Source organism: Procambarus clarkii, chromosome 56, assembly GCF_040958095.1.
Source record: "Procambarus clarkii isolate CNS0578487 chromosome 56, FALCON_Pclarkii_2.0, whole genome shotgun sequence".
In the NCBI taxonomy this organism is placed as follows: domain Eukaryota; kingdom Metazoa; phylum Arthropoda; class Malacostraca; order Decapoda; family Cambaridae; genus Procambarus; species Procambarus clarkii.
The window spans coordinates 24,058,591-24,072,111 of NC_091205.1; the positions used below are offsets into that span (position 1 = coordinate 24,058,591).

A 13,521-nucleotide genomic window follows, 5' to 3' on the forward strand; every position below is an offset into this window, starting at 1 on the left:
GAAGCCTCGTGATTAATTGATAAGGATTGGGCCACCGAAATGTTGGCATGGGCATTAATAAAAGCCTCACGAGGCTTACAAGTGCACTTGTTTATTGTCTTCTATCACCCCTTATTTTCAATTCCAGTTGTCGGGGGTAGACAGCATCTATTTTAGTTTATCGAGGTCCCCCCCCCCCTCAGATCAATTTCTGACCTTCCCCAGGATGCAACCCACAACAGTTATCTAAGACCCAGGTACCTACTACTTACTACTAAGTGAACAGAGGCGTCAGTTAAACCTGAAAGTGCCCAACAGTATCTGTCCCGCCCGGGGATCGAGCTCAGGCTCCTGAATTGCGATAGAGTCGTTAGGTAGTGTTAAGTCAAGATCGGTCAGCCCTCCTTCACGAGGTAGAGTGAGAAAAACACCTGGAGAGCTCACCTCATGGCGATAGTTCCTTCTTCTTTCAGTAGACTAGCAAGATGGTGGCGAGCTCCTCCACTTGTGCTATGTTAAGGTGGATGTCGGGATCGCGAGGTCAGAGCAGGTACGGAACAGCTACATCCCATGTTGTTTTAGATTCAGCTACTCGGAACAAAAGGTTCCAAGTAGCACGGACTACGGTGAGCCCGTCTCGGACAAGCACAGGAGCGGGGCTGTGACTTTCGCTACATGACACTCCCTTCAGGGTACTTGTAGTACTGGCCGGCCGCCCTGAGGTAGGCCACCGGGGCGTCGTCGCCGCGGCCAACCAATCACAGAGCGCTCTGCTGGAGGAAACTACCCGCCGACGGTTTAATTCCAGTTTGAATCTGGTTCCCTCTACAATTGTGTCGAAGAAGGTAGTAGTCATCAGGCCAGTTATAAAGGCATTATTGATTCCAGCCGCAAAGTTAGCTTATTATGCTCATCCTGTGAGCGGTAGTTTATCTAAATCCAAACAAAACTTATCTAAATCAACTGTTGTCGCTAAAAATTGTAGTTGTGGTCGTTCTCCAACCCAATGTTGATATATACATTGAACTGCGTAAACAGCTTATCAAGACTGTAGCTAGCTTAGCTAAATGAATTTTGGGGTTCAATACCTGAGTCCATTCTGCCTCTGTAGACTTTTCTACTACCGCCCACATTCTGGGCATGAGGTGCATAATAAATAAACTAAACTGAATTATTACTATTAGACTAAATTAAGAATCCCTCCCTTGTACGGGATATTATTTTTATATCCTAATATTAACATTATTATATGTTAATCACTTAATCCAGTTCTATTCTGCATATTTGATTTTACTGACAATTTACACATCTTCACTTCAATACAATACAATAGTCAAATACAATACAATAGTCATTAATACCTCTAAGGTTTACTAACAAACTACCTAGGAAGTTTTCCTGCCATAATGATATTGCACAGCTGTTTTATCACAAGTTACACGAAACATACTTTGTGCCCTATGAATAATTTTGTCTGTTTTATATAATTTCATCTCATATTAATAAAATAATCTGGCTTTATTAATCACAAATGCTTAATGATTTCATCATTATTTTATTGTTACAGGATTTCGTACGAATTTTTCGAATTAATAAAATTAAAGGTGGTCCAAAAAAAACTTGCAATATTTACAATATTTTTATTGCACATGCACAACTCTTTAGTACAACCATATTTAAATGATCAATTGTATAAGTATTGAAAGACTTATATAACTTTACAGATTTTCTGCGTTGTTAATTATATTTATTGGATACTGCAGTGGCTCTCCGCCTTCCTCTCCAAAGGCTGACCAATATGGTCGACATGGCTTGCTCTGTCTCAGCACATGGGGCTGGCACATTGAAGTCAATGACTTTATCAAGAGGAGCCTTACGACAGCTGGGTTCAAAGCACTTTTCCTAATGTCACGCAATTCTGCCGATCTGTTAGTCTAGGGGGTACCGGTGTTCCCCTAGAAGAATGGTAGGCAGTAAATGTGGGATTGAACGCACATATTAACTTTGGCTGATTCCTATATTGACTTGAATGTAGGACATAGAGGTGATGATGTCTCTTACGTGGAATTATTCACGTCAATATAGAGCACTGTGTCATTTCTACAGTTTTGTCCCCATTGTTTCAGATGCTTTTGGGGTAAAAGTGCCAAGAGCTTCCTCAAGGATCTATCATTGCCAGCGCCTCAGTGTGGCAATACAGAGGAGAAACACACACTGCATTCACGGTTCTGGCCGGCATCTGAAGAGCTCAAAGAGACCTACAACCTTACCACTAGGCCTTGCACTTAGCATAATGCATCTACTGTTACTGGGACGGTACTGTTTCCCAATTACACACAGAAATCACAATACCGTGATGCATCAATGAACAAATTTTCAGATTAAGGCAGCGTCTGGGATTATCTTGGACGTAGGTTCGAATCCTCGTCACGGCCCTTGTGGATCTGTTTCCCCATACCCATCCTCCTGTTTAGATAGTAGTTTTTGTAACTACGCCCACCATAGTACAAAGATTGACGTACTAAGCAACTAGATAGTGGAATTTGGTACCATTCACTTTGTACCTCGGAAAAAAATGAAGCTAAAAACAAACATAAATATTCCCAGGCCTAGTATAGGGCACATGTGTACTTTATTAGGCCTAGGAATGCTAGGTTAGGTTAGTTTAGTTTGTCTTTGCAACATAAATAAAAAAATCTTTTCCGGTTGGCCAAATTCAATAGAACGATGTCTACTTTCTAATTGCGTTGTTCGTCGGTATATGTACTATGGTCCTCATCGTTACTATAGGTACTACCAAGACAGGAAAATGGGCTGGTTTCCACGAGTCTGTTTAGCCTTTTACATTGGTGAAGTTGGGTTACTTAGTTACCGGAGAACGTAAGATATATTTAGGAAATATGCCAGCCTTGAGAATTTTTTTTTATGTGTTCTTTGAATTGTTATACACATATGAGAAATTAAATCATTATGCTGTCCCTAAAGTTCATTAAATCTAATAACAAAATAGATTTTTTAATTCGTCCAGGAAAATGAAAATGAAAAATCCAGGCTTAACTAAATGCAGAAATGCAAAGAAAACACATTTCCTATAAATTCTTACAGAGATGAAATCAATTTTGAACAAAATTATAATTAACGCTCAAAAATGTATAATTTGAAATACCTGGCACAAGTGAAACCAAACAATAATATGTTGAATAAAACACACGTTAAACCTGCTGGAAAAAATTCAAATCGACAACCATATATAATTGTATATATTGCAAAAGTCTAGTAATACAAGGCTAAGGCATACCCAGTGACTAGGCTTATTAAACACATATTGGTTGAGATTATTCTGGATAGGCCTACTGGAAATTCTTGCCATGAGAACTCCTAAATAAAGCAAAATAATCACAACATGGCGTCTTCTAGTACAAATGAAAAATAAATCTGGTATTTAAATCGCACATTCGATTTTGACCACGAATGGCAAGAAATCCCTGATCACTTACGAAAGTTGATTAATATAAACCCCGATACATACATACACTTCACAATTTAATGTTGTTATTGCATTTTCATCCTTAATATCAGAGTGAAATTAATCCCTTTCTGTGCATACTGACTATACAATCCTATTAAATATACAAGATTTTACCTGCCTACTTAGACTATTCAGTTATTGCTAACAGTTCATCCACACACACACACACACACACACACACACACACACACACACACACACACACACACACATCCACACACACACACACACACACACACACACACACACACACACACACACACACACACACACACACACACACACACACACACACACATATATTAACATTCATTCCGTTAACTGTTGACTACTCGAATGACTTGTAGTTGTGTCGTGGCCCGCGCGAGGGGAAGTTGGCGTCGTCCTCTGGGGTGAAGGTCGGGTTGTGGTAGTCGGCGTATGAAGATCTGGTAAACACTGGTATCTCGTCGTCTTGTCGCCGCTTTTTTCGCCAGTAAAGAAATCCAAGGGCTATGAGGCCAACGAGACACAGGGCCAAGAAGAATTGGAAGATGCCCCATGAGGCGTTCGACACATGCATTTCCTCAGACACCTCAGGAGATGCGCTGGTCATGTCTCCTGAAGGTGGGATATAACTGGGCTGCATTGTGGTGCTTTTACTGGGATAGCCCCAGGGGGTTATGGTGCCTCTAAAGCCTGTAGTCGGCTGAGAGGCGCGGGATATATCTGAAGTGCTTTTAGGGCTTTGTGTGCCTCTAGGAACGTCGACAGTTGCCTTGGAATTCCTCTGGGAAGTCTGGAGGTATACGGAGGGTTCAGTGTTGATTGGAGGGCTGAAAGTTGTGGTATTTATTGACAATGTTTCTTGCGAGGTACGTTGGTTTTGGGAGAAATCTGTGGTAGGTTGTGAGTTAACATTTATACTAGTAGTGTCTTCTGATTCATTTGCATCATTGTAAGTCAAAGTTGTTTCTCGTAGCTCTTCGGTGATATCTCTCCCGCTCGGTAGATCGCTTGTAGTGGTTGAAATAAGAGTCGATGTTTCGCTATCTCCGACTTTAGCCTCTAGATCTTCCGTAGTGTTTTGTACCGACTCATTTTCCTCACCAATTTTACCAGTATTTGATGAGGAGTTATAGTCCGCCTCCTCAGTCTCCCCGATAATCTTTTCACCAACTGTACTGATCGTATCATTTTCTTTCATATTTAGTTCACCATCTGCTGTAAAATTATGAGCTTCTTTGTCGTTATCTTCGTGAATCAGCTCGCTAGCTTCTGTAATACTTTCAATTGTGGTTTGAATTACGTCAGAGCTATCAACTGTTGTTGTCTGAACCTGTTCAGGACTTTCGCGATCTTCGGAAGAGATATGCATCTCAGTCGCATTAGTCTTGATCTCAGGGCTGTTCTCGGCGGCCACGTCCACTCCTGCTGTTGAGGTAACTTGTGCAGCATCTATAGGAGTCTCCGTCGTATTGTTGCGACTTAGTGTTTTTACTTCTGTTTTTGATGATACATTGTCCGTTTTCTTCAAAATTTCATCTGACAATTTTGTTGCATTTTTTGGACTTATTTCTTGTATTTGACCCGGTCCAGTAAAAGAGACGACCGCTCCTTCGTTGGCAGTCGTCGTCTTAGTGGTGGCATTAAGATCGTGAAGTTCTGGAATATCGTCCTGGAGGAGTTCCCTCTCGCCATGTCCAACCTCTCCCTCGCTGATGCCGCTGATAGTCACATCATCAAGAGCTATCTCATTTCCTTCTTTGCTGAGGCGTCCTTCGAAGACAATCTACAAGGAATAATGCTGTTAGTTCTTAGCTCTCTGTTGTCACCCAATCAAGGGTAAAACTAGCCATTAACATGAGCACAATAGTAATTATAACATAGTTATCACCATAGAGATATCACAAACTGCTGCTTAGCTAATCTAAAATATGCACATAATATTTGAGGGACTGACAGACGATGGGCACTTACTGTGAACGGGACAGGCCCCGGCAGGTGGAGTGTGCGATCTAGCCAGGAGCCCCGAGCCATCTCTGAAACCAGCAGTTGGCTTTTGTCCGTCACCTGATACACCTGCAAGGATCACCATGTTAAACACGCGCACATGTCACACCTATAAGAAGTACACCTGTAATGTTTACGTACGAAAACATGCGTAGATCTCTTACATTCTCTGGAAGCCAGCAATTCAAATAATCCTTCCTAGTTAAAATTGTAGCATACACAGGAGCTACAATGTACATTCACCCCACTCTCATGCAACGTCCAGTCCATCCAGCGGCCGACCCCGACGACGCATTTATAAATTTTAACATGCTTGCTGTTCATTCGAAATAGTTATTTTCTCAAATATAAATTAATATTAGCATATTGTGCACATTTAGGCGTAATTTTGGCTAGGGGTTCAAGTTTTTCTGGCAATTATTTTTGTTGCAACTTATCCTCAAGCTAGGCTCGTTAAAGGGGCGACCATCCCCAAAAAGGTATTCATCAATTTTTAATGTACTTGTTTATTCAAGATCGGTATTTATCAACTACAAAATAAAAAGTATTATATACTAGAATATGTTGAATAGTTAGGCCTAATTTAGGCTAGGTTAGGTAATTAGGTTCTGTTGGCAATTATTGGAATATGCAGTACGTGGATGTAGTATTTATAGAACAGACGACGTAAGTGAAGCATTACGGGCTATTCATGCCCATGCCACCTCTTGGGTGGCTTACTCTTCATCAATCAATCATTAATGAAGCACTGATCGAGAAAAATACATTCATTTTCAATCACACGACTTGATAATGATCTAAGACGGAGTGAAACGTCGCCGCTTCTCCATCTTCAGAGTTGTGGTTTGGTTATCATACATTCGTCATCGGTTGTGAGTCCTGTGTATTGATTGATAAAGATTAAGCCACCCAAGAGGTGGCACGGGCATGAATAGCCCGTAAAGTCCTGTGTAGTGTTTATCACTCATAAATACCCCGGGGAATTGGCGGCCTTTGTTGATGAGGACGGGAGGCTATTAAAATGCTAGTAAATAAATGGTTTCAATCCCAGCTCTGATGGCAAGAAATTTTATACTAGATATTTTTTGAAAGTGTTTGAATAATGATTTCCCAATGAAAATAGTACATATAATTTTTAGGATTCTTAAATGCCACTGTTAGAATTAATACTAAATATAGTATTAATTTTTTTACATGAACTGTCTATAGTTTCTTTACATTTCTTTACATTAGTTTCTTGTTTACATAAACTGTCCTTAATTAGGTACTAATGTTATCATATTCGTAAAGAATTTCGAAAATCTGTAGACACTAATCAGCAGATGAACTTTCAATGTTTGTTTTCTATATTTACTGTGTGTGTGTGTGTGTGTGTGTGTGTGTGTGTGTGTGTGTGTGTGTGTGTGTGTGTGTGTGTGTGTGTGTGTGTACTCACATATTTGTGTGTGTGAGTGTACTTCCTGTGTTTATAGTAGTAATCATACTACTGGAACTTATTTTGAACTTTTGATCTCAGATCTGGTGTATACTCATTTAAAGTAATCGAGCTGTAATGTTCGATACATGGGGGGGAACACTGGCTGATCTCATCGAAACATAGAAAATACTGAACAATTTGGAGGACGTTGATCCAGACAACTTCTTCAAAAAGTGAGATATAACACAAACAAGGAGCAACGGTATCAAGCTCAACAAGCTACAATACAGGAAGGTAAACCAGGAGATGCTTTTCCCTCCTACAGGGTTATAACCCCATGGAACCGCCTACCCGCCGAAGCCGTAATTGCCTAAACAATTCTGAATTTGAAAATCCAGCTTGATAAAGTCATCAGGTTAAATGAAGGGAAGGAGAGAGGAGGGCGGACAGGTGCGGCAGCCTCCTGGAGACACACCTTGAGCTCAGGCACGCCGTGGGGACCGTCGCCTTGACTCAGGAAGAAGCGGTAGTGAAGGGTCACGTTCGTCAGGCCTCTCACCTCCCTCTGTATGTACACCTGCGGGAAGACACCTGTCATTATCCCACCTGTTACTCTACACATGTAGGGGGGGGGGGCACCGGTCACATACCAGCGGGGGATATCAGTCATTATACACCTGTTGGGAACAAGAGTCAATATAGGGGACACAGGTCATTATACATCTGCTATTACTGCTATTTTGATATTATTTTAATATTTATTAATGTTCAACTTCTGCATGAATGCGCCGTCATCCATACCTTCTTGAGGAACTCCTGAGTGACAACCAGAAGTGCAGGTCCAGGTAGGACAGGGGCGGGCAGGGCGGGATGGGCGGGATCTGGCAAGTCCACCAGGGACCAATCACCGCCCTTGAAGCTCCAGTACACCGAGTCCTTCGACCAATCAGCGGTGTCGATGTGTAACCCTGGCGGCAGCTGCTGTAACGAAGACGACTCTTTAAAAAACAGGAAACCTGACCCGCCGTTACATAAGAGAGTGTTGAAACGTGAATATGTTCTTGTATTTTAATTAGGCAGTTAGCTTTACTGACCTGTTCCTTGAGACGGTCATCTCCAGGGTCAGGAGAGAACACGCCTCGGCTGCTTGACCTCGTTTGTTCTTGTTCACCCGTCACTGGACTTCCGGTGTTGTTAATGATGTCATAAGTGACCTCGTCTGGCTGGTGTTCGTCTGTTGGATGGGATATGCCAGCAGACTTGCCCACGAAGCTCGGGGCCTGGTTGGATACTTGTTCTTCTGCTTCAACAGATATGCCTGTTGGTCCGTTCACGAACCTTGGAGGCTGGCCTCGACTTTGTTGCTCTGCTTCAACAGATATGCCTGTTGGTCCGTTCACGAACCTTGGAGGCTGGCCTCGACTTTGTTGCTCTGCTTCAACAGATATGCCTGTTGGGCCGTTGACAAATCTACCTATTCCGCCTGACCTCTGTTCCTCAGCTTCAACAGATATTTCCGTTGGGCCGTTGACGAACCAAACGGCCCTACTGGGCACTGGCTGTTGGATGGCTACAGGGCTGGCCCCAGGGCGTCTGCCCAAAGTTGGAAGAACGTCATATTGAGACCTCACTTGGCCCCACGACACAAAAAACACTAACACACAAACTTTCTTTATCATAATTAAATTCATAATTCTTTTGCTCTCTTATAAGAAACAAATGATATCGAGCAGATTTTGTTCTCCACTGCCAGTAAGATGTATCAAGTTATTATTGACAAGACTTTACTCAGTTCACTAAATCACCAATTTACATTTGGGTAAAAAATAGGAACTTCTGTAAGGAAAATACACAATTAGCCATATCACGTGGACTTAAATAAATAATAAAGCAATAACAATACACAATAAACGCTTACAAAGCGTCGCATGGAAACCCAATAATTAGCGAAAACACCCAACGCATAAATCTGAAAATAAATGACCATTGACTATGGCCCGAGACAGACGAAGACGCAGCAGTAATTTTTCCGATTTCTGGGTTGGGTGTTTTGTAAATAATCTGTGAATTAATAATATACTCAGTCTTTATCCAAACTATTGATAATAGTTGAAGAAAAAGTCGGTTAACACTAGGCCTGCCCAAACCCCCAACGTTGTAGGTACAAACATACATAGCTATATGCAGACGATGAGTCACAATAACGTGGCTGAAGTACGTTGACCAGACCACACACTAGAGGGTGAAGGGACGACGACGTTTCGGTCCGTCCTGGACCATTCTCAAGTCGGTTGTGATCAGACAGTTTATGTTATGATCATTAATTTCAATAAATCACAATCGACTTGAGAATGGTCGAGGACGGACCGAAACGTAGTCGTTCCTTCACCTTCTAGTGTGTGGTCTGGTCAACACACGCAGCTAGGCTGCACGCAACTGGAAATTAATTAAGTACTAAAAGCCTAGGTTTGGTCTAAAAATGTAACAAAATCCAGTAAGAATAAAAAAACTGTTTTAAAAAGCCAAAAGGTTATTTTCATGTATGTATATGAATGAGGTCAGCTAATGATATAAACGTTCAGAAGAACAAAAACATTAAAATGCCTGCAATTTGGAGATTAACCTTATCGTAATATATACCACTGTATTACACAAACAAGCCTGGGGGATAAGTGGATTGACGGAGCTTCCATTCACATGACTGACGTTTCTGAACCTAAACATATTCTGTCCAGGGTGCTGTTATGAGCTGCATTGGTGTTGGTTCCGAGCATGCAGCATAGTGTAAGCTACGCTCGGAACTTGGAACGCTACACGGGGGAGGGTGTCAGCGCCCCATTACCGTACTAAACGAGGCTAATAATGGTGACATAGGAAGCTTGTGTCCAAGTGTGTTGGGTGAGGTATGGAGAGGGAGCGAGGGTGGATATTGTGGTAGTGATGAGGGTGAAGGGAAGGAAGGGCGGGGGGTGGGGTGGAAATACTGGGTGTGGGATATGCAGGGTGTGGGGTTTATGACGTCATAAGCAGATTTTCTTGTTGTTCCGTTCACCTGGGCTCTAGGAGAGTCGAACCGTGGACCCCGAGTGTGTGAGGCCGAAAACTCTATCTTTCTTGCCGCTGTTGTGATCACGAGGAAGTTCTGTCTCACTGTTGAGACTTTATTTGCTGCGTCTAAGTCTGTTGCTGTTTCTCTCAGTATGTGGCCAGTGTCTGTCTGACTTACTGTCTGCCTGTTTATATTTTGCCTCGCTATCCGTCGACCTGTCTGTCTCTCCATAAGACAAGTCACACTCCCATGAAAATATTTGATGTTCGTATATCCGTCTCTGTGTTTACTCAACCATTTAGTACTGTGCGTCCTGAGGTGTCAGCCTGACACCACTCGTGTTCTGTGAGCGGTCACCAGCATGACAGGTCTATTCTCCAAGATGACGCTACGATTGGTGAGGAGGTAAACTAGCCTCATAACCCAGGTCAGACAGGAGCAAGGGAAAGGTATTTTTTTGCGTCTACTTGGCTACCTGAGCGAAAGTTGTTACTGAGGCAAGAACTCGTTCCAAAAGATGAGGGGGGGGGGGGGTTAGGAGAGGGCCGAGCGAGGGGGAAGAGAGAGGGGTGAGGGGGGGCGGAGAGAGGGGTGTCAAGCAGAGATGAGGGGGGTGTCGTACTGAAATGAAGGGGGAGAGGTGAGGGAAAGGTGAAAAGGTGTCGAGCGGAGATGACCAATCCACACACTAGAAAATAAAAGGACGACGACGTTTCGGTCCGTCCTGGACCATTCTCAAGTCGATTGCCTGACCTAAGGTGTCGAGCAGAGATGAGAGGATAAATAGGATGTTGAGCATCAGCGAAGGGAATATCGAGCGGGGAACGGGTACCCCGAGCAGACAGTGTCAGAAAAGGAAGGATAAGAAGGGTAAAGTGATGATGGCCTAAGAAACTCATCTTGTGATAGCTTGGAGGTTGCAATCTCTATACAAAGGCAATACAACCCGTCCTCCTAATAGAACGTCGCATTTTGAACGTCGTATACTTTACCTAAAGCCAAAAATCGTCGTACCAGAAAATGGTAGCGGCTCGCGGAACTGACATACTGTCCTCTGGTAGGTTTTGGGTCCTCTGGTAGGTTAGGATAAGGGCACTTTAGTACGACAGTTTCTTGACGTTGGGAAACCTTAGGAGGACGGACTGGAGACATATGCATATTATATATTATATTGAGGTTATCTTGAGATGATTTCGGGGCTTTTTAGTGTCCCCGCGGCCCGGTCCTCGACCAGGCCTCCACCCCCAGGAAGCAGCCCGTGACAGCTGACTAACTCCCAGGTACCTATTTACTGCTAGGTAACAGGGGCATTCAGGGTGAAAGAAACTTTGCCCATTTGGCCCCCTTATATTCACACAATAAGCATAGAAACTGAACACACACATGTAATTAGTACACAAGTTCGACAAACATGGGGAAGTGACAGGGAAAGTGCGACAATAAACAAGGGAGTGCCTAATCGGGGTCCTACAGGGATCAGTACTAGTACCTATCCTGTTCTTGATTTGTGTGAAGGATCTTCCGGAGGGGATAAACTCCTTCCAGTCAACGTTTGATGATGACATAACGATTGCAAGAAGGATCAATAGGCTGGAAGATTGTAAGACTTGGGTAGGTTGAAATAAAGGTTTACCAAGTGGTTATAAGAGTGTACCTCAGGCAAGTGCAATGCAATGAAGATGTGTTACCAACAGGACGCCAGACACAAGGTACCAAATAGGAGGAAAAAACCTTGCTTTCGGTCGGAGAAAAAGATCTGTGGCAGATTTCCTACCTGTCCTTAGGCTAGGCTCGTCCAAGCGGCTGCCTGACCTAAAGCCACGTTCGTCCAAGCGGCGGCCTGACCTAAAGCCGCGTTCATCAGTTTTAACGTGATGCTTATTCAGTTTTTTCTCAAATATAAGGTGATATTATTTCATACTGAATGTGGTCAATAGTTAGGGCAAATTTACGTTAGGGGAGCCGGTCGGCCGAGCGGACAGCACGCGGGACTTGTGATCCTGTGGTCCTGGGTTCGATCCCAGGCGCCGGCGAGAAACAATGGGCAGAGTTTCTTTCATCCTATGACCCTGTTACCTAGCAGTAAAATAGGTACCTGGGTGTTAGTCAGCTGTCACGGGCTGCTTCCTGGGGGTGGAGGCCTGGTCGAGGACCGGGCCGCGGGGACACTAAGCCCCCCGAAATCATCTCAAGATAACCTCAAGATAGGGTTCTGCTGGACATTATTGGTATTTGCAGTACGTGGTTGAAGGATTTAAAGAGGTGCGAGTCGAACAGAGGTCGCCAGCAAAACACTGTCTCCGTGGTGTAGTGGTAAGACACTCGCCTGGCGTTCCGCGAGCGCTATGTCATGGGTTCGTATCCTGGCCAGGGAGGATTTACTGGGCGCAAATCCTTAACTGTAGCCTCTGTTTAACGCAACAGTAAAATGTGTACTTGGATGAAAAAACGATTCTTCGCGGCAGGGGATCGTATTCCAGGGACCTGCCCGAAACGCTACGCGTACTAGTGGCTGTACAAGAATGTAACAACTCTTGTATATATCTCAATCTCATCTCACTCAGTTCGAGAAACCTCGAACGTCATCAGTTGAGAGTCGTCTGTAACGTGTTTTTCATCCATAAACAGGTTTGGTGGCTGACTAACAAGCATTTGGCCTTTGTTGATGATGGAATGTTGCTGATGACATATATTTTTCTCGTTCACGTCCTCTACTTGAATCGCACGTCTCTAAATGCTTCGTCCACGTGTTGCATACAGCAAATGCCACAGCCCGTCCTCATCAACAAAGGCCAAATTCTCATTAATCCAGTCGTCAAAACCATTGTTTATGAAAGAAAAACACGTTACACTTGACTCACAACTGATGATATTCGATCATTTCTCGAAGTGGTTCGCTGACGAACTATGTAAATGAATCCACGTACTTCTGTAATCTGTAAATCCACGTACTTCTGTAATCTGTAAATCCACGTACTTCTGTAATCTGTAAATCCACGTACTTCTGTAATCTGTAAATCCACGTTCTTCTGTAATCTGTAAATCCACGTACTTCTGTAATCTGTAAATCCACGTACTTCTGTAATCTGTAAATCCACGTACTTCTGTAATCTGTAAATCCACGTACTTCTGTAATCTGTAAATCCACGTTCTTCTGTAATCTGTAAATCCACGTACTTCTGTAATCTGTAAATCCACGTACTTCAAACACCAATAATGACCAACTGAACCTATAGCCCTAACCTAACCTAACCTAACCCACGTCTATTATGTTACCCGGTAAATTGTCCACAATACCGTAGGTAATAACATAACATTCACTTGAATAATAGGAGATGTTATACGGAACCTTATCTTGCGGTTACCTTGAGATGATTTCGGGGCTTAGCGTCTCTACGGCCCGGTCCTCCACCAAGCCTCCTCGTTGCTATAAGGTTTAAGATTTGTTGAATATTAAAAAAAATCATATTATTTACATATTGCGTAAACAAATGGACAAGCAGTGCCGCAAACTTCTGATCAGTGCAGTGGAAATTACATAAATATATGAAGCGA

General features: G+C 43.0%; 1 protein-coding gene across 2 annotated transcripts; it reads right to left on the reverse strand.

Moving 5' to 3' along the window:
* Positions 1-1,605: 1,605 nt before the first annotated feature.
* On the reverse strand, positions 1,606-8,789 carry LOC123750535 (uncharacterized). Of its 2 annotated transcripts, none has more exons than XM_045732641.2 (5): positions 8,012-8,789; positions 7,719-7,895; positions 7,393-7,494; positions 5,468-5,569; positions 1,606-5,279 (listed from the first exon to the last, which is right to left on the reverse strand). In XM_045732641.2, the coding sequence occupies exons 1-5, from the start codon at positions 8,606-8,608 to the stop codon at positions 3,837-3,839; spliced, it is 2,421 nt and encodes an 806-aa protein (XP_045588597.1). In that variant the 5' UTR covers positions 8,609-8,789; the 3' UTR covers positions 1,606-3,836. The 2 variants fall into 2 exon arrangements, with proteins under 2 accessions (XP_045588597.1, XP_045588596.1); XM_045732640.2 differs by having other exon boundaries at positions 7,719-7,898.
* Between the last annotated feature and the right edge of the window lie 4,732 nt (positions 8,790-13,521).

Coding starts and splice junctions, on each gene's coding strand:
- LOC123750535 (XM_045732640.2), bottom strand. CDS start 8,608: ATGAATTTAATTATGATAAAGAAAGTTTGTGTGTTAGTGTTTTTTGTG. Junction 7,495..7,718: donor CTCAGGAGTTCCTCAAGAAG/GTATGGATGACG, acceptor GTCTTCCCGCAG/GTGTACATACAGAGGGAGGT. Junction 5,570..7,392: donor ACGGCGTGCCTGAGCTCAAG/GTGTGTCTCCAG, acceptor TGATCCTTGCAG/GTGTATCAGGTGACGGACAA.